We start from the raw sequence: 21,395 nt of genomic DNA, 5'->3' as shown, positions 1-21,395 counted from the left end.
TCTTTTTAGGCCAATTTGGCACATCAGGGCAGCGTCTAAAATTACGTTAATAATATGTCAGATGTTACTATGTCAGAAATTAATAATATGTCAGATGTTAGATCTTATGATTTTGTTCTATTCATTTTTTGATGTGTATTTAGCTATTTTGTCTAAATATAATTCTTTTCTAAAATTGTCCAAATCTTTCTCTACATAATATCAGATCTCTTTATAAATTACTCAATTACAGTATAATACTCTTTATAAATTACTTGGCTTGCAACCGGTAATGTAATTTGCCTTCCAAAAATTTTCATGAATGTTAGAAGAGAATGCTCTACTTATAACTAAAAATTTGTCCATTTGTGCAATTCTACATTTTGTCATGTTTAGAGCTAGATGCCTTTAGAGTTGTTATGCAGGGAGTATGTATCTTGGCTTTTTCTTTATGCATCTTAAATTATACTCAATATTAAACATGGTGAGATAAACAAATTATACTATTCATAGAACATTCTAGACAGCTCAAATTCCAGCTGCACCATAAACTGAGTTCCTTACACTTTATATGCCTCTATTTTCTCATTTGTATGTAAATAAAACAGTATCAACTCATTGGATCTCAGTAAGAATTAACTGAAATAAATCAGGTAAAGTGCTTATTTTATCTTATTTTTTATTTGAGTCAGAGTCTCACTCTGTCGCCCAGGCCAGAGTGCAGTGGTGTGATCTCGGCTCACTGCAACCTCTGCCTCCTGGGTTCAAGCAATTCTCCTACCTCAGACTCCTGAGTAGCTGGGTTACAGGTGCCCGCCACCACACCTGGCTAATTTTTTTTTTTTTTTTTTTTTGGTAGAGATGGGGTTCACCATGTTGGCCAGGGTGGTCTTGAACTCCTGACCTCAAGTGATCTGCCTGCCTCAGCTTCCCAAAGTGCTGGGATTATAGGCATGAGCCACCACACCTGGACAGGTAAAATGCTTAGAACAGGGCGTAACATATGGAAAGATCTCAAGCATTTTCCTCCTAAAGCAGTAAACTCAGAAATCTTGTCTGGCATAAGGTATTAAATGGCTCATATTTCATATAAACTTTGATGACATTTCCCTCAATATAAGGGATGTAATAACCACTGCTCACCTCCTTACCTAGTGTAATATTTATAATACATGCCAAGAAAGCTGCTATGGTAGTCAGAACCATCATTGCTACTACCATATTTCTTTCTTTTACCTGTAGCGAAACATCTTCGCTTTCACCTATAGAAGCTCAGATCAAATAAAAGGTCTATACTCCATGACATCTGTTGTGTTCCTATCGAAATGAGCAATGTCCAATCTGGGGGTCTCTAGTTGTCAGCATAAGGTGATAACGGTTGGGTTGTTTTTTCACTGTTCCATTGCAGGGACATGGACTCTCCCACTTAAAGAGTTGCCTTACACAGTTAACAATAGCTGTATCTGTCACCAAGGGTTATAAGGCTTAAATTTGTGGGACATTAAGATTTCTCTCCCTATCGGGGTGCTCTTTGGTGGGTAGGGTCTTCCTCAGCCTGCGATTTTCCTGAGATAACCACATAAAGAACTCTCCATGACCACATATGAGTGATTGATTGAGTGCCACTGTGTTAACTGCAGTGGAATTTTATTTTTATGACCCCACCTGGCATCAGGACTCTTCTTTTTCTATTTTTAAAAAGTCAACCAGGCTCGGCGCGGCGCGGTGGCTCACGCCTTTGATCCTAGCACTTTGGGAGGCAGAGGTGGGCAGATTGCTTGAGCTCTGGAGTTCAAGACCAGCCTGGGCAACACAGTGAAACCCTGTCTCTACTAAAATACAAAAAATTAGCCAGGCATGGTGGCAGGTGCCTATAGTCCCAGCTACTCGGGAGGCTGAGGCAGGAGAATTGCTTGAACCTGGGAGGTGGAGGTTGCAGTGAGCTGAGATCGTGCCACTGTACTCCAACCTCGGTGACACAGCAAGACTCTGTCTCAAAAAAAAAAAAAGTCACCCAATGTGAGGCGTGAGGCTTGGAGCAAGGCCTTTAAGAGATTTATCCTATAACCTGATAGCCACATAAATAAATGATACATGGTCAGGTACAGTGACTCATGCCTGTAATCCCAGCACTTTGGGAGGCCAAGGCCAGAGACTCGCTTCCGCCAGGAGTTCGAGACCAGCCTGAGCAACATGGTGAAACCTTGTCTCTACAAAAAATACAAAAATTATCCGGGTGTGGTGGTGCACACCTGTAGTCCCAGCTACTTGGGAGGCTGAGGCAGGAGGATCGCTTGAGCCCAGAAGGTCAAGGCTCCAGTGAGCCATGATCATGCCACTGCACTCCTGCCTGAGTGACAGAGCAAGACTCTGTCTCAAAATAAGTGATGCAAGATCCCCAGAAAAGGCACAGTGAAGTAGGAAATTGTTAACAATTCAGATCACTTTTGCAATAATTTCCTTTTGACCTATCCTAAAATTTTAAACTCCTTCAATTTGAATAAAGCTTCCCCTGCAAAACATACCCTCATCTATGCCACTCCAACCCCATGTGATTCTTTAAAACATGATGAGTAATGAGGAAGTCAAGTCCTCACATCTTAGCAATTTTCCCCCAGCCCCATGTTAACAATGAGAAGCTATTTGTTGCTATGTAGTAAGGACCATATTTTAATCCTCTTCCTGTGTGAAATGACATCCTGAGTTGAAACCTGCATAATTAGAAGGACAAAAGAATGAATTGACTAGGGGAGGGAAAAAAAAAACCCCTGTAGATTCAGGGAAATTCCAAAAGTTGAACCAATGAGTCATTGAAAATTTACATAACCAATGTACAATTAGACTTCATCTATTCAGAACCTTAGTATAGTATAGTCTTTGGCAACATTTGACCACAGTAAATAAATACAGATTAAATTGATTGAATCATTCTGAATAGCTGGATTCTCTGCACAGCTAAAGGTTAATTTTGTTATATAACCTCAGAACCTTATTTTTTTCAACCAGTTTGAATAGAAACATTGTTAAAATGTAATACATTACTCCTTGCTTTAAAAAATAACTGGATATAATTTGTCTTAAATTATAGATACCTGTTATCAGTAGCATGTGACACCCTGAGAGCCCAAATTGTTTGCTTTTTTGTTAAATGGGCTCATATTGATTTGTATTTTGAATTTCTGTCCACTTTTTCATAGCTTTCCTACCGTATCCCTCGCTAGAAGTGTGCTGTCTTCTTTAGTACTCTTGTCAGTCAGCATATGAAGTTGTTCCCCTCACTCCCCTTTGTCTTTTGTTATAGACTCCATTCCAGGTAGTTAATCTGGCTGAGTAGGGTTTAGCACCATCTAAGGCACAACATTTAAGAAGGCACTCACTTTCTGGGTCATGAAAATGCAGGGTCAGCACCTTAAGTGAGTGCCTCCTTAAATTTTGCTCCTCAGGCACCCTGCTTACCTTTCCCAAGTCCCAGGCCCTGGGCTTATTGAGGAGGTAGGGCCTTCTTCCAGGAGGAAAACACAGAAACTCTTAGTGCATGGAAGTAGGAGCTTGAGATAAATACATTTAGCTTTTCAAATGCCCTTTGATTTTGGTGGTCAGAAGCTGTTAGGTAAGTTGCTAGATAGCTGAATTCTACATCGGGGGAGGTGTTACTAGATACTATTGCCCTTTTGTCTCTATTATGGTACACTTAGGAAAATAAGTTATTGCCCTCAAAATCAACACATGGCTTTTATTTTGACTGACTCATTCGTTTTATCAAAGCTGCAGATGTATATGATGTATATGACGTGAGTTTGTTTTAAAAATAACATGCACAAAATCTTTTTCCAAAAAGATTTACAATAAATTCAAAACCAGTAGTTCCATTTTCACCCTTAATAATTATTGAATAAACTAAAGAGCATTTGTTTATGTGCATAGTGTATTATACACACTAATTTTAATTTTTAATGCAGTAAATATTATATTAGTGTGTCATATAATATTTACTGTATTTAAGTTAAAATTGGCCAGGTGCAGTGGCTCACACCTGTAATCCCAGCACTCAGGGAGGCTGAGGTCAGGAGTTCAAGACCAGCCTGGCCAACATGGTGAAACCTTGTCTCTACTAAAAATACAAAAAATTAGTCAGGCATGGTGGTGGATGCCTGTAATTCCAGCTACTCAGGAAGCTGAGGCAGGAGAATCTCTTGAACCTGGGAAGCAGAGGTTGCAGTGAGCCAAGATTACACCACTGCACTCCAGCCTGGGCAACAAGAACAAAAATCCATTTAAAAAAATTGAAATTGATAATGTTTGAAACACAAGAACACGACCAGGCATGGTGGCTTATGCCTGTGATCCAAGCACTTTGAAAGGCTGAGATGGGCCAATCACTTGAGCCTAGGAGTTCAAGACGAGCCTGGGCAACATGGCGAAATCTCGTCTCTACTAAAAATATAAAAATTAGTCGGACATGGTGCATGCCTGTAGACCCAGCTACTCAGGAGGCTGAGATGGGAGGATCATCTGAGCCTCTGGAGATTGAGACAGCAGTGAGCTAAGATCATGCCATGGCACTCCAGCCTGGGTGACAGAATGAAATCCTTTTTCTCAAAAAAGAAACACACACACACACACAAGAATACACAAACAATTCTATTAGCTGTCAGAACATTGATATCATTACACATTATGTACTCTCTGGAAAACTGGACTATCTGTTAGAGAATATGAGTGAAAAAGACAAATAATGTCTTAGCATTACTATTATGAAAATCATTTTGACCTGGTAGACACCCTACCTAGGGATCTCCTGAAGATCCCAGACCATACTTTGAGAACCACTATTATAAATCAATTTAGAATTACTTTTGTGTATGTGTGTAGAGAAAGGGTCTGACTACATTGCCCAGTCTGGTCTTGAACTCCTGAGATCTCCACCCACCCCAGGTGGGATTACAGGTGTGAGCCACCACGCCCAGCCTACCTCTTTAAAAAGTCTGTAATTCTCTTAAATCCCAAAGTATAAAATATCCAGACCCATAATGCCTATAATGAATAGAGTGGGGAACAAATGAAGCAAGTACTTTGAAAATGTTGGATTAAACGTTGATTTATGCCCACATTCTGCATCTCTGATACATAAGCAATTTGGCCAATAAAAATACACTGTCATTTATATTTGCGATTTTGGGGGGTACACTTTTTGAGATGGGTCTCTCTCTGTCACTCAGGCTGGAGTGCAGTGGTGCAATCTTGGCTCACTGCAGCCTTTGCCTACCCAGCACAAACAATTCTCCCACCTCAGCCTCCAAAGTAGCTGGAACCACAGGCACGCATCACCATGCCCAACTAATTGTTTGTAATTTTGGTAGAAACACAGTTTTGCCATGCTGCCCAGGCTGGTTGTGATCAGCTCAAGAGATCTGATCCACCTCTTAAAGTGCTGAGATTACAGGCAAGAGCCACCATACCCGGCCATGGGGTACACTTATGATTAACAGAATCAAACATCTCTAAGCATTATGAATGTCTCCATGACAGAAATATTTTATGCTATGGCAGCTTCCACTGTGCTCATGTCTGGGCATATGAGGTGCAGGTTGGAGTATGCATATAGTGTCAGATCCCACCACCAAGACGGGAGACACCTGACAGTGTTTATTACATATTTGATATAAAAAGAAAGATAATTTGCTATACCACCAAAAGTGACAGTACAGGAGTTGGCCAGGTGGAACCTTCCTTATTCATCATGATGTTTAAAAAACATAAAGCCTTCACATGTTTCATTTCAGAGCTAGAATTTTACTTTGATAATAAGACATAATAATTAAGAATAGCATAAAATTTTCTCCTATGCCTCAAATTTCCAAAGCATGGTTTTAGAATATTTGTATTTTTAAAAAATTTCCTCTAGGAAAGTGATGGAAAGCTACAAAAGCAGATGTAGAATCACAACATTTAATGATAATTGTTATTGTGTGTTCTGCCTTTTTTATGCCTATGTAATATAGTCATGTGATATCATTATGCTCTCCATGCTATAAAAAAGCTAAATTAAACTGCACATAGGGGCCCATAAGACAGTTTAAGAAGGTCAAATAATGTAATATTTGAGACAGCCCACAGGAAGGAGAGAACCGGATTGTTTATTTATTTATTTTTTAGTGTAGACACACAGACATATAGAGAGAGACAGGTTAAGGAATTTTAAGATATAAGATTTCTTTTTCCCCTTTAAGTTACTGACCATAAAACCCTTGATCATTGAAAATAGAAATGGACTCCACTCAGAGGGCCAGACCGTTTATGGAGTCACTGGGTTCCTAGTGTTTCTGCAGCAGCACAAAGTCTGCATAATGGGGCTGTCTATTTCATAGCTGCCACCAGCGCCCGTCAATTAGAAAGCCCTGGCACAGGCTGTGCAGGCATGCCATTGGTGGCATACCTGTGCTTTTTACAGTAGGTGACCATAGGAAAAATCCACCATAAATAGATCCACCCCTTTGAAAGCATTTCAGTGCTGCAGAGGGAGAGAAAGTCTATATCTGTTAATTAGAAAGGATCAAAGAACAGCCACCCTTGTCTACGAAAGAAGGGGCTAGCCTCAGTTGTTGGTTCACGATCTAGTTCATTTTTAGGTTGTCCATTAAAATATTTCCTTGAGCCTATTTTTTTTCCAAAAATTATTCTTGCTTTTCCTTTTCATTCAAAAAGTTTTAAAACATGCTTCTTTAGTCCACCCTGTTGGCATGTTTGCTAATAAAGATGCCGTGTGGGAGGACAGAGAGAGGAGAACAAAAAACCAACGGTATTTACGTAGCAGGAACATTCCACAGAACTTTGCCCTTTCGCTTTTGAATAAGCAGAAGCACGGCAGGACCTCACCTCAATAAATATCTGTTTGCTTGTTTAAGATTTAGAGAGTTTATCAAAGGTAGGTGCCTCCTGACCATTGCGACACAGCTAACCTAGTTGACAACAGTTGGCGCGATTGAGTGTTACTTGCTAAGAAACTGGCGCGGCAGGTTCCTCAACACAAATTTGCTTTGCTGTCTTTGGGAGCCCCGATTTTAAAAGAGGGGGATTCCTTAGAAAGGCGAGGGGTGTAATGTTCCCGAGAGCCAAAACTCTAGCCCTGATTGCTCTCCTGCCCTTGTTAAGAAATGGAAGACATGTGTTGACAGTAAGAAGAAGTCTAAATGATGGAGTTTGGGTGAATGCCCCTGGAGCCTTAGCCAGCGGGACGGAAACCAGTGAAAGACATAGTGTTCCCTGTGGGTAACACAGACCAAGAAAGCTGTCCACGGAGCGCCAGGGGACGGTTACGGATTTCTTGGCAGCAAGGAGAAGGGGCTTTTGTGCAGGGAGGAACAGCCTGCCAGTCAACTATATTTATGGAGCACCTGCTGTGTGGAATCTGAAAAGGAGAAGGAGAAGGGCCTTGTCCTCAAGAAGCTTGTGATCAAAGGGAGAAGAAAAGTCCCCATCTACTGTAAACCCTTTAGCATTCTCACTCACATTTGAAAAGGGAGAGGAACAGGTGATATTTAGGGGGTGTGCTGAGCCTTGTTACTGAAGTGGGGTGTGGACCAGCAGTATCACCTGAGAGCCTTTTAGAAATCTTTTTATTTTTAAAATTGAAAAAAAATTTCTGGAGAGGGGGTCTTGCTCTGTCACCCTGGCTAGAGTACAGTGGCACAATCTTGGCTCACTGCAGCCTCCACCTCATGGGCTCAAGTGATCCTCCCACCTCAGCCTCCCAAGTCGCTGGGACTACAGGGAAGCATCAGCTAATTAAAAATTTTTTTTGTAAAGATGGGACTTCATTATGTTGCCCAGGTAGATCTCAAACACCTGGGCTCAAGCAATCCTCCCACCTTGATCTCCCAAGCTACTATGCAGCCTTGAAATGAAGAATCATGAACCTTTGTACTGCAGACCCCAAGAGTCAGAATCTGCAGTTTGATCAGATCCCTAAGTGATTAATATACATAATGTTTGAGACATTCTAAAGGATTTCTAGAAGTAGTGAGTCTTGAATGTTTTAAGAGAGTAGATTGACTTGGTTCAGTGGCTCAATTGATACTAAAGGGAAATTCAGTTACCTGTGAGTTTCTTAAACACTGGTATCTTATCGCATTGTAACCATTTTTATAACCCCTTTGACCTTGTTAAATTTATAATGGGAGTTCAAGGTGGCAAGGGTGCTCCTGCCGATGGTCCCTATTCAGTGAGGTACTGTGGAAATTACTGTTAATGAATGAATGTTATAGAGGCAGCCAATGAATTTTAGGAACACGTGAATGATTTTTAGAGAAGTGGGCAAAGCTGGGCATGACAGAACCTGTCAGAGACAAACATATGAGTTAGAGTGAGAGAGATGGATGAGCAGTTCCTTCCAGGTAAATGGGGACACCGTGGGGGCTCTGAGATTTACCTGCAATACTTCATTTTCCATTTAAGTCATGCACTGCTTGGCCTTTACCACTCCTTGGTTTCCCAGTTTCCAGGTTTAAGACAACCGGAATTCTCTGTTTCAAATGCTCTGAAAATGACTGAGGTTCTATTTTCTATTATCACTTCTGTCTCATCATGATTGATTGACTGAATTTTTTATTGATCTACTTATCTGCAGTGTACAAAGTATAATGCATATAAATTGCATTGAGCTCAATTACTATTCCCACTTTACAGTAGGGGTATGAGGGACCCACTTCTTCTGTCCAGTCCCCAGATGTTTCATCAGTCCCCACCCCCAATGCAAACATGTTTTAACACATGCAGCTCACAGACCTAGAAATAAGACATATCCTTAGCAGGCAGCATGTAGAGGAAGACATAAGTGTCTTTTTCATAGGTGTGTCAGAGTAAAAATGATGATCATAATGATAAAAACCACAAAAAGATAAAGCCTATGTGACATTTGCCATGTTCTCTACCCCTGTTAATGCATTCATTCCTGCCAATGACCCTGAGTTAGACTGTGCCATTATTTCCATTTCATATTTAAGGAAATTGATGTGCACCCCATTCCTACAAATAGGGAGGGCAACATCCATATGAGGTTATGTGGCCTTGAGATTAAGACCAATCAATTCAGAGGGGAAAATGGTGTACTTGCTCTGAGAAGTCCATCAGCCCTCTTCTGCCTTGGTCAACATAAGTAGCAGGGAAAGGAAGTGCGGGCCTGGGCTGCAGAGCCCAGGCTCTGAGTCAAGCGAGCCTGGAGTAGAGCCTGGCTCCACCCTTCCTGGGCTGTGGGATCTCAAAGAGCCTCAGTTCCCACTTGCAAAATGGAGATAATCATAGCACTGATTTCATAGAGTTGTAAGGATTATAAGGATTCATATCCACTAGGTCCTACATGCAGTGGATCCTAATAAGGGGTTGCAATTTATTTACTCCTTCGCAGGCTATAAAGTAATGGGGTTTCTGTGATTTTGAGAAGGAAAAGTTCTGGATCTGCCTATTTACCAGGCCATTATACATTTTCCTTGCATACATTTTCTGCTTCCTGCAACCATCCTACAACGGTCCTAGCATTAATGTCCTATAACGTTTCTGCCATTCTCTCTGATGCAGTCGGCTATTCATGACCAATGTCTTGTGGATTCAGTGGAAGTTGAATTAAGCCCTTTAAATTGTCATTTTGATTTTTCATCTGCTACATAGTCCAAGGGGCTATAGACAAAATGGAAATGGAGACTGTGCATTCAGGGAACGTGTACAGTTTCAGACCCAAGATGAGCCTCTTTTACTTATTTGATTAGAATTCACCATTGGCCTTAGTTAGATTTTAAACAACTATGGTTACTCTTAAAAAAATGAAAACTGGTTACACAGATGCTGAACAAGTATGACAATTTAATAGTTCACATCCAACCACCAAAAGAAGCCCTCCTTAATTCTTTTATACCAATTCTCTATGTGTTTTATGTGTTTTCAGCAATAAAAGGAGATACCAGGGAGATAAGAAAGGAAGGAAGGATCCCTGGCTTTGTTTAGATGGGGAGAAACAGAAACATAAATATACAGAGAATATCAGAAAATAATTAAGTCACAGTGAAAAGAGAATGCGTTATGACATGGTCCAGAATGCAAAACAGTAAGGAGGAAGAACAGAATAATCAGCTCTGAGAGTCTTGAGGAAAATGTTGGCAATGTGGATAAAAATTGCCAAATGATAATAATGGTAACAGTTAATTGTGTGAATTATAGAGCTCTTTCTACATGGCAGGAACTACCCTATGTATTGTACACAGGATTGGTACCATAAGAGGTTATTTATTTTGTTATTCTTATTTCACTGAAGAATCTGAGGCTGTTAGAGATTAAGGAATTGTCCATGTTTGCACAAAGAATAAGGCATAGAGTCAGGATTCCGACCTAAGTCTGACTCCATCACATGTTCAGAAAAAGCAGGAAGTCTGCTGGGGAGAACAGTGGCAGAAAGGTCAGAAGGTGAACAGAAATGGCTCTAGAACAGAGGGGCCATTGGAACGTAGTAAAAGAAGAGAGAGAAGGAAGTGCCCATCAATAACGGCTTTGAATGCAAACCTGGGGAGTGTAGACCTAACCAAATAGTAATAGAAACTCTCTCAAGTAGAATAATGGGATGAAATACAGTTGTGGGATAAATAACTTCTGCAGCTGTGAGGAAAGGAGACTGGAGGGATGAGAGATTTTTCTGTAGTCAGAGCCAGGAAGAAGTCCTCGGGCAGGGCACGGCAATGGCCCAGTCTGAAAGATAGAGTGTCAAAGAAATTGGCGTCTTGCTCTCAGTAATCTGATATCTGTGTGCTGCAACAACTTATTCAAAGCCAAGAGGGCAATATTGGATTTCCATTTCTGCACTCAGATCTCTGAAAATAAAATGCTTTGACTGACAGTTTTGTGCTTTGGTTGATGATTACACAGGTGATTCTTTCCATGATGTAGTGAAGAAACAAAAACATTTCTGACAATGCCATCCCAGGGACATTTGTGTTTTCACTGTATCTGCAAATTATATCACATCCTGCCACGTTTTCTTCTGCCTATCTATATAAGGTTACTTTTTTTGTCCTTTGGTTATATATACATTTTCTCCCTCACTAGTAAATAGTAATATACTTATTTATGACCATCTGAATAAAAAGTTTTGTTTTGTTTTGTTTTTGAGATGGAGTCTCACTCTGTTGCCCAGGCTGGAGTGCAGTGGCTCAATCACAGCTCACTGCAACCTCCACCTCCCAGGTTCAAGCAATTCTCCTGCCTCAGCCTCCTGAGTAGCTGGGATTACAGGCACGTGCTACCACATCCGGCTAATTTTTGTATTTTTAGTACAGACAGGGTTTCACCATGTTGGTCAGGCTGATCTCGAACTCCTGACCTTGTGATCCGCCCACCTCAGCCTCCCAAGGTGCTGGGATTACAGCCGTGAGCCACCACACCTGGCCTAAAAAGTTTTTAAAAAACACATTGGAGTTTATACCAGTCACAAAATGAGTGATGGAAAAAGACATTATTGCATCCTGGCAGGCCTGCATTACTCTTTTCTTGATTTCTGTTACGGTGAAATCCATTCATTTTTCTATGCTCATTCCAGCCTCCCTTGACTAGAACAGGGCAATTGGCCTACACATAGTGGTGACTGTTCTGCCAAACTGCTCATTTTGAGGCTCGTTCTCTCTGCTCAACAAGAGTCACTTGGAGAAAAAAAAATGTGGAAATCCCATACACTGACAAAGGCTCCCAGGATTCCACAATGTCCCTATAAAACAAAAACTTTGCTATCTTTATATTTTATTTAGTAATCAAGTAGAAAATAATTTTAAAAGTGATCACCTTCATTAACTGCCTCTTCTTGTCCTGGAGATGAAGCAGCTGGTTCATGAGTGGGTGATACTCACAGGTCACTAATTCCCAGTTCTGAGCATCCACAGGGATTTGGCAGGGGAAATGCTATGCTCTTTGTTCATGGGATGCCTGTAGCTACTTGGAAATAATACTATTATTATAAAATAATTCTTTAACAGAAGTTTCTTTGTCAGACTTTATAGCCAGAGTGCTCTGTAATAACCAGACATCCAAAGCTGGGTAAACCAAAACCTCAAAACCAGAGCTTGGAAAATTTTGAATAAGTGTAGGTGGGAATCCACTCCAAACACATGTGCTTCCAGAAATGACTGTGAGAGGGCCTAATTCTGTTTCCCAGTGAATTGCACCTTCCTTGTAAAACAACAACAACAAAGTGCTGCAAAGCCAGAGGACTTTGATGTCATCTTGGTTCAGAAAGTGTCTCGTGCAGCTGAACAGTGTTGGAGATGCAGGGGTACTCTTGCTTTCTGGGAAAAGGGGGTCTCATTTCTGCACTGACCTTACCTGAGACTCTATGGGATATGCTCGCCATATATTTGCTACCCACTGTGTTTCACTTCATCATAACAGTAGCTCTACCCATGTATGATTGGTGTTGCAGCCATTTCTCTAGAGGCAGGAAAACAGGCTCAGCACAGTTAAATGCCCGCTCTGCCTCTGGAGGGGATAACTAAATGGCAAGGACACTCGGATCCCCATTCTACCTTTATCTTTCCATCACTACACCATGCCACCTCCTGGAAATCTATATATAATACCACGCACAAATGGCAGCGTGTCTTGGGCCTCTTGATGCAGCAGGGTGTGTGTGTGTGTGTGTGTGTGTGTGTGTGAGAGAAAGAGAGAGAGGTGTTTTCCTGCTCCATCCCTCTTGTGAGTACACACAGGTGAGGTGGGGCTGTGGAAAACAGTTCTTCTCTGTGATAAATGAGCCTAACGCTTCCATGATTCTTTCTATTTCTAGAAAATGAAGTACCAGCCCCAGCCCCGCCCCCAGAAGGTGAGTAAAATCACTGCTTCACACACGTTTGCGCTGCAAATACAGAACATCCATCCCAGCATGATTTGGCCTCCATGGGTGCTGTGAGCTGTGAGCTTTAACCTAACTTCTACTGAGAAGCTGGATGGTGACCATTGAGATAAGTTGGTAATAACAAAAATAATACATTGTGTTTATACAATCCTCTTGTGTTAATCTAATTTGGATGGCACTTCATATATATTAGGGGGAGAAATCTGATGAAACCTTTCAAGTTATGTAGAAGTTATTATGTCCACATTTTACAGTGTGGAGGCTGAGCCTCCATCCAAGGGCCTGAAGAATTTGTGAGGCTTTTTCCCATATAATAAAGATCAAACAAACCCACATCTTCTTTATGAGAGTGGGGAGTGGATCCATCTCTACCCTGGAAGATCAGCTGTCCCTTCTCAACTTGAAATATGTCACTATTGAGGACCTCCAGAAACTCCCTAGGGACTTTCCAGAAAGGTTTGGTGGCCTCTGAGGTTCAATATGGGACCAACTTCTTGAGTTCTTAGTACCATATTGTTCACCAGCTGGCAACAGAAAACGAGTACAGAGATCCAGTGAGACCCCTGGCAGGTAGGGCAGTCCCCTGTGACACACAACATGTGAAGCTTGCTTTTATGTCCACGTATACCTAAAGAAGAGAAGAGGATTGGAAGACTGAAAGTTCAACATAGCTTAAATTCCCAACATGTCTTTTCAGAGTCATTTATCTGCCAAATAGCCCCAAGAAGGAGGCAACCAAAATCATGTGCATTTTCCTATAAACACTACAAAGTGGCCTTTCTCATCCCTCTTTCTCCTTGAAAAGGGCGAGAAACTGTCATCCATTCTATAATTATTCACTAGGTATTTACCCTGTACACAACTCTGACCTAACCCTTCAGAAGGATTCAGAAATACCTACCATATACATATTGATAGCTAGGCGCAAGCATATTATACCAGATGCAGTGGGGAACTCTACACAGAAAACATTTTCCTGTATTCAAGTTTGTTTGCAGCCAAGTGGAAACTAGAATACGGCCTGGGGAACAATTAAATAAAATGCAACCACAACATTAAAACATTAGGCAATATTACAAGACCACCATCCCCCACCCCCTCACCAAGCAGTATGTGATTATTTGTGGGTTGCTTAAACTGGCAATGTGGTACGAAGCCAGCAGGTCACTGCAGACCTGGTCCAGCTTAGGTGAAAGCAGGAATTGGATAAGGTCTCAGTTTCTAATCATCTTTTCACACAAAAACTGATGAGGCAATTATAAAGCTTTCCTCCCTGGAAGTCATCTTTTCTTTTTTCTTTCTTTTCTTTCTTTTTTGAGACAGGGTCTTGCTCTGGAGTGCAGTGGCACCATCACAGCTCACCACAGCCTCAAACTCCTGGGCTCAAGCAGAGAGTGTTTTTCAGGAGGGCAGTTTGAGAAATCTATCTGCTCACAAGAGGCCCTTTGTCTAGCTAAGAATACTTCACACACTCAAACCCTAAAGAGTATAGAAAAGTATTACTATGTGTCAGAACAAACAAAACTGGCTCAGAGCCATATGAGTTCAACCAGGGTCAAGCTCAGATTTACTTTCTTTAGATGTTGATCTTGAAACTAGTGTAGATGTTTGACATTCTTCTTAGGATCTTCCTCTTCCTTGGTATGTTTTCTCCTTGCCCATAACAAATTTACTTTGACCAGCATTGAGTATACTGAGAACCTACTACTGGCCATTACAAGCAGACCTTTCCCTTCTGTTTTTCAGATTAGTTGCTGCCACTGAGCCTCTATTGTTTCCTTTTTATGCCATATTTCATATTCATTGCACCATATTGACTTCCTCTTGCTCAAATGTCTCCTCCCAAACACTGCTAAAATTGTCCTTCTTAGTTAACTGAGATTTGAATCTATTTATCAGTCCAAAAAAAGAGAATTCATTCTTGAAACAATTCTTTTCTTACATATACCACAAGTCAGATACCATTTGCAGATCTAAACTAATACGATTCCAAACACAGAGAAATGCAAACTAGATTGTCTCAACTGATAGAATCTGATGTTACTGCTCTTGTTTTGCATTTATTGCCACTAAACCCAATCCAGAAGACCCACATGGACACTGAAACATTTTCTTTGAAACAACATGCACTGCACACAATTACATATTAGAATCATTACATGGGGCAAACTGACTTTTCTTTAAAAAGTCAGTCCCTTGTTGAGGTCTAAAATAAAGTGGCTCACATTTTTTTTGCTCAATTCTACTCCAGCATGTTATATAACATGATCCAAGCACAGCTGAGTGTATTTTAACAAAATCTGTATTGAGTGTTCTTATGTGTACTTTTCCAAAAATGATCAGTTTTTCACTAAAAGTTTAGTGTGACTCTAAATTATAATTTCTAAACTTATAATTCGTGTAGAGCACGAGTATTCAGTATCATTTATGACCTGCTCTGTTGTCGTTTATTTCTTCCCTTCCCCTCTCCACCTCGTCGCTCATCACACAATAAAATGCTTTAAGACACTTTAAAAAATGTGCTTGTACTTTCTACACAGAACCAAGTAAAGAGAAGGAAGCCGGAACTACACCAGCAAAAGGTGAGTTGCGGGGAGGGAGAGTGAGGCTGAATTCAACAAAATTAGAAGCAGAAAGAGGTCAGTAATGATGCCATGGTGGCCCCATAGAATATCTTTGATCAATGTGGTTTAGAGATCTGCCTTTGCATCTTATCTGCAAGACCAGTATAATGACAAATGGCGAGTTGCTAAGTTTCTATTACATGTATTTCTAAAAGAAAAACAACAGTGATAAAAATATCACAAGCACTTGTTGAGATGCCAGAAAACTAATTGGTAGTTTCCAAGTTTCAATGTGCGTGCTAAGAAAAAGACGTGTTTGTTATCTTCTTGGGAGTATATTAATCAGGAAAATCATCTGAATTAACTAGATTTTTTTTTAAACGGAATGTTTTCATGTTATTGTGTGAACTGTTCCAGGTTTCACTAGTAATTTTGAAGGCGAGCATCTCACTTTGTAACACTGACTATGTATTCATGTAGATTTATGTAATGATTTACACAGATTCACAGTATAACATTAAGCAAACGTTATGTTGCTCCTTCTTGAATTGGAAACTAATTTATTCCTGTAATATTATCTTGTTTTTACTTTATACGGAGACAGTCTCATTTTAGAAAACAATCTTGCTCACATACTTCTGTTACTCCACGAAATACTAATTCCTTTGTCTCACCATGGAGGAAATGATTATCATTACTGACCATCTGTCTTAAGCTAAGGAGCATTAGTCTTCCACAAGGGGAAGTTTTCATGAAGGTGGATTAGACAGTTTTGCTTTATATGTTTGTACCGTCATTTTAAAAGTAAACCTTTTATTTGCATAATGAATAACAAAGTCTAAATTTTGGAATCATTATTTTCTGACTGCAACAAGAAGTTTCTCTTTTTCCTGGACACTGCTCAAAAGCATGTAAAGTATCTCTTTGTTCTTGCTGTATCATATTTCATTATCTAATTTCTATGACATTCTTGTCTCCTACACATTAGTAAAATACTTTTTTCTTTCTTTAAGTACATTGGATTACTTTTCTTCAGCTAACTTGAAATTATGCTCTCATAATGAATGCATAATGTTAGTATACTCACTTTGTCCTTGACCTTCAGTGGCTCCCATGGAGAGTAACATGAATACTAATCCTGGCCACGTGGGCCACAGTTTGAAGGTTATTTGCTTATGGAATGCAGACAGTGCAACCTCCTAGAACTCCTTCCATGGGATGGTTTCAAGGAGGTTTGGACATCCTGGCTGAAATTACTGTAACATTATTCTCTACAAAGCCATGGCATACACCTCTGTTTCCAAATTTGGAAAGGTGTTTGGGCCAGGCTGCAAGGCTCAACAAACAGAGCAAATGATGTAATCCCAGAGGGCAAGCTGTCAAAGTTTAAACAAAGCCGGTGCCTGACCCTTAATCTGAAAAGTCACCGTATTATACTTGTATGTTTAAATGAGAAAATGCCTTTCCTTAAAGCCAACCAACCAACCAACAAAAACTCTTTTATTTATGGAGAATACAGCATGAAAGAGCAAGGCTAGATGACACAGGCATTTTGATATTAGTAGCATTTTTCTGACATTTGCAGAAGATAAGCAAGACCATGATCACATGCAGTCACATGCCCAGGTACATAAACTGCCACGTGTGTGTGTGTATATGTACATATATAGGCAAATACCTGTATAGGTATGTATTTGTCTTACATGCCTAGGAAGCAAATCAATTCAGGATAGAAAGTCACATCCCTAAATAAAGAAGGTAAATGGATGGAAGTTTATTATAAATATACAGTCCTCTTCAACTATTACCCACTTTCATCAAGGACAGAGAAATTACAAACAAAATACTTAAGCAAAAAGTAGACATAATAATTACTTCTACATGTATATTCCTGGTTGAGAAAGGAGCCCTGCACAGGCATAAACAGGATTGATGGGTGCAACCTACTTTTTCTCCAGCATGAACTAGAGCTCCCCTGCTCTCCCTCCCTCCTCCAACTGCCAGTGTATCTAATTTTTTTAAATCATTCAATTCAGGTTTCACTCCTTTGTACAGCTTTCCCCTGACCATCCTGGCTCACTTGTAACTCCCCTTCTTTCTCCTGATTTCTCTTGGACCTATTGCCTCTTTCATTTAATCACTCGTGTCTCCATGTAATCACGCATTAATGGTTGACTCCTTTCCCTAACAGGTTATAAGCTTCTTGACATTGGCCCCCGCATCTTATTCCCTCCAGCATCTGGCAGAGAGCTGCACATAGTAATCATCTAATAAATACTTGCAAAATGAATGAGCAGTTGAATGGCTTACCTGGTGACCATTCAGTGGTAATCTGGATAGATTTTTGTTTCCATTCAACATGTGTGCCGGGTAGGATGAACAGCCTATGTCCATTCTTAGTCACTGAGGGTCTGGAATGAGGCACTGCTGCAGAACAGATGGATGATCTCCACTGTAAGACCAACTTGCCTAAAGCTACTGAAAATGGTCATGCCTGGATTTTAGTACATTTTCAGCACTTTAACTGGTCTTCTATTTAATTCGTTGACATATATTCTATTAATTGCTCCAAATCTCTCACTATTAGGAATATTATTCATCACAATGCAGCCTTAACATCGTTGCAGATTGACTGAATCATTCTGCAACAGCTTAGAAACTTTCTAAAAATGTTTTTCAAAGCCACAGAGGGTTGTTTGATTCTGATATTAATCTTAGAAGTAGTATTTGTGGTTAGATTTGCTGACTTTTTCAGATTTACTAAAAGTCTCTGTCTGGAAAGCAGCCAATTTCCCAGCAAAGGGTTTTATTATTGTTTGTTTGCCTGCTTGCTTGATTGCATGTGGCTATCTATCCAGCTATCCTGTTCCTTAATACTGACCACTTTGTCCTGGGACCTGGGCAAAGTCTCCTGAAACTGAAACAAGAGAGATGACAATAAAAAAATGTGTTTAGCCAAACAGCAATAGCAGAAATTAGATGTGCAAATCCCCTTCAGGGTAATCATACTAGGAGGCAATGCCCTTATAAAAATAATGCTGCCCTGGCTTAGAATTCTTTCACAATAATTACAGGTAGCAAATCAATGGAATGCTAAGTATAGGTTCTTTTCTGTATGTTCAGTGGGGTCAAAGATCCGCCTTTTATTCTAGCACATATTTATTCAGCAAGATTTGCTGAGTGTTGGTTACATGCCAGGCACAGATCTGGGCACTGGGTCCTGCCCTCCTGGAGCCAAGCTACACTTTAGGAGGAAGAACAGCCATCAACTGAGAAAGGCGGATTTCAGTTTTGGAAGCAGACAAGAGTCACAGAGGGCCATGTGTAGAGAACAGTGTGGGTGATCAAGTGGGATCATACTTTTTTTTCATCAACTAAGATCCAACATCCTATGTCTGAACATAGGGTAATTAGAGTAGGTTTCTGCTGTGCCTCAACAGCTGGCCCTGTGGAAAGCTCTGAAACTGGTTCTGTGGCTGGTCCCAAAAGTGACAGCAGCATTAGAAACAGAGACCACTTTAAAGGCCAGTACTCATTTCTATGCCTAAGTACTGATATTTCGTTTTTACATGGTATTAGCTTAGAGTCTATATCTTTTTTTTTTTTTGTAAGCTCAATTGGTAAAGTTACTGACTTTTTTATTACTGCTTTTGGTAATCACTAAAAGGTAAATAAAAACTTATTTTCTTTTCCCAGGCATTCACCATATAAACTATCGTGAATGAACCCTATGTGTATTAAATATCTCACATAACCTGAGATGAAGTCTTCTTTTTGTATGAATGTGATTGGCAGATGAGGAAGTGAATCAGCAGCAGCTCAACACACTTTCTCCTGAATGATGTGATTTTAAGTTAAAAGAATTTTTAAAAAAAAATTTAGGTTCTTTTACATCTGCAATAATATTACCCTGGCGCTTTTTACTAGCATGCTAAAATATTTTTGTACAATTTACCTTTAGGTGTCAGTCAATCAACCATCTACTAAAATTTCTCCAGGCTTGATCTATGTATTCTAATTACATCACTTCTTTGTAATGAACTTCGTTAAAAATTAGTATCACCATACTTTTCGATTCGAAGACACAGCCACTATGAGGCAAGATTGATTTAATAGATTTTGGGAAGAAAAAATTCATTAAATGTACCTATTTATTGTAGGATAAATCATGGTTTTATAAGCATCAAAGTGTGAAGGCATGTATCATCTCATTAAGGAAATGCAATAAATTAACCAATGAATTAATGAACATAATGAATTAATGAATTAATGTTAGCTATTGTTATTGTCTCCCATATTTTATTGCTGTTGTTATTTTGGTCACAAACACCAGTATGTACTACAACTGATTACTCTGCTTGAGGAATTCATGAATTTGTCTCAATCAAACAAGGTATTGTATCAGCATTTAACTGTTTGTTTACAAGTCACATATATTTGAATTTTATAAGCTTTTGGTCTTTATTCTTAAATCTCAACAATTGTCTCAAGTTCATATTGCTTAAATAATTTTAAAAGGCAATTTAAAATCAGCCATAGGTAGGAGTTATTTTATGCTCAAGAGAGTTTGGATAATTACAAGAATTTACACATTCTACTATCTCTGGAGCTTTTTATTCAGTTACAAGTCTCTCACTCTCATTCCAAAGTATTTATATGTACTCCCCTAAAATCCCAGGCTTGTAATATAAGACTGGGTTCTTTCTCTACTTTCTAGTTCTTCTCTGGGAACGTCAGTTGTTTAAATAATCATTTTTACGGTCTTACAAATGCTATTTTCCCATGACTTACAGATGAATAAAATTCTGCTTTGGTAAATTGCTCTTCTAGGTAGCTAGGGGAGATAGCCCTGCTGCTCTGAGTCTGTGGTTTTCCTGTATGTCATATTCCAAAAAGTCAAAATCTGATGTTTATGTATTCATCATCACTACTTTTAAATAGAAAAACAATGAAATATGACTTACATATTATATTTTTTGTTTTGTTTGAAAATGTTGTTTGTAAGATGCTACGTCTTTCATACACATGTTGTTGAACTGGACACAACCAGAAAGATGTGGATATTTCATTTGCCTCCTAGCAACAGAACCTAGTTTCTACGGCAAATAAGAACAACTAAACATTTCAGTCTCATCGAACTCAACCAAATCCAACCAGGCAATTTTTTGAGAATTTAAGGTCAGAATCCCAACATCTTAACTACATTTCCCAATCTAAAAAAAAGTGCCAGGACCAAAGCAACTTTTAAAAGAAAGGAAACTGACTGGGCGAGATGGCTCATGCCTGTAATCCCAGCATTTGGGGAAGCAGAGGCAGGCAGATCAGTTGAGCTCAGGAGTTTGAGACCAGCTTGGCCAACATGGTGAAACCCCATCTCTACTAAAAATACAAAAATTAGCCAAGCGTGGTGGCAAGCACCTGTATTTCTAGCTACTTGGGAGACTGAAGCAGAATTGCTTGAACCTGGGAGGCGGAGGTTGCAGTGAGCCAAGATGGCGCCACTGCACTCCAGCCTGGGCGACAGAGCTAGACTCAGTCTAAAAAAGAAATAATTAATTAATTAATAAAAATAAAAGAAAGGAAACAGTAAACTTTACTCATGTTGATTATGTTTTCTAGCACTTTCTCAAATTCAAAAATTTATGTGCAATAAATCAAAGCTTGCCAATTGAAAAGTCATTGCTCTTTGCAATTACTGCTGGGTGATCTAGGGGAAGACTATTTCATGATACTGTGAAGCACTGCATTAATATGTGTTCCTTCGTAGTCTAAAATGATTGTGCACGTCTTCCAAATAGTCTTAACATTTAGTAGACTTTAAAACTACTCACCTTTCAAATTTTTGCTGAAAAAACATTGCTGGCTGGGCGCGGTACCTCCTCAAGCCTGTAATCCCAGCACTTTGGGAGGCTGAGGTAGGAGGATTGCTTGAGCTCAGGAGTTTGAGACCGGCCTGGCCAATATGGTGA

General features: G+C 39.8%; 1 protein-coding gene across 8 annotated transcripts in view; it reads left to right on the top strand.

The window, feature by feature from the left end:
- Nucleotides 1–21,395, top strand: part of MYBPC1 (myosin binding protein C1) — a 100,758-nt gene that overhangs the window by 6,597 nt on the left and 72,766 nt on the right. For all 8 annotated transcript variants that reach the window (XM_064379921.1, XM_064379919.1, XM_064379920.1 and 5 more), the window contains exons 2-3: nt 12,794–12,829; nt 15,403–15,444. In XM_064379921.1, coding sequence (XP_064235991.1) covers nt 12,794–12,829; nt 15,403–15,444 — 78 coding nt within the window. The remainder of the gene's footprint in view (nt 1–12,793; nt 12,830–15,402; nt 15,445–21,395) is intronic.

This window comes from Aotus nancymaae, unplaced genomic scaffold, assembly GCF_030222135.1.
Source record: "Aotus nancymaae isolate 86718 unplaced genomic scaffold, 86718_ANA_hifiasm-v0.15.2.pri h1tg000021l, whole genome shotgun sequence".
Classification (NCBI taxonomy): Eukaryota; Metazoa; Chordata; class Mammalia; order Primates; family Aotidae; genus Aotus; species Aotus nancymaae.
The sequence above is the reverse complement of the archived record's forward strand: the minus strand, read 5'-3'. Positions and strand labels throughout refer to the sequence as shown.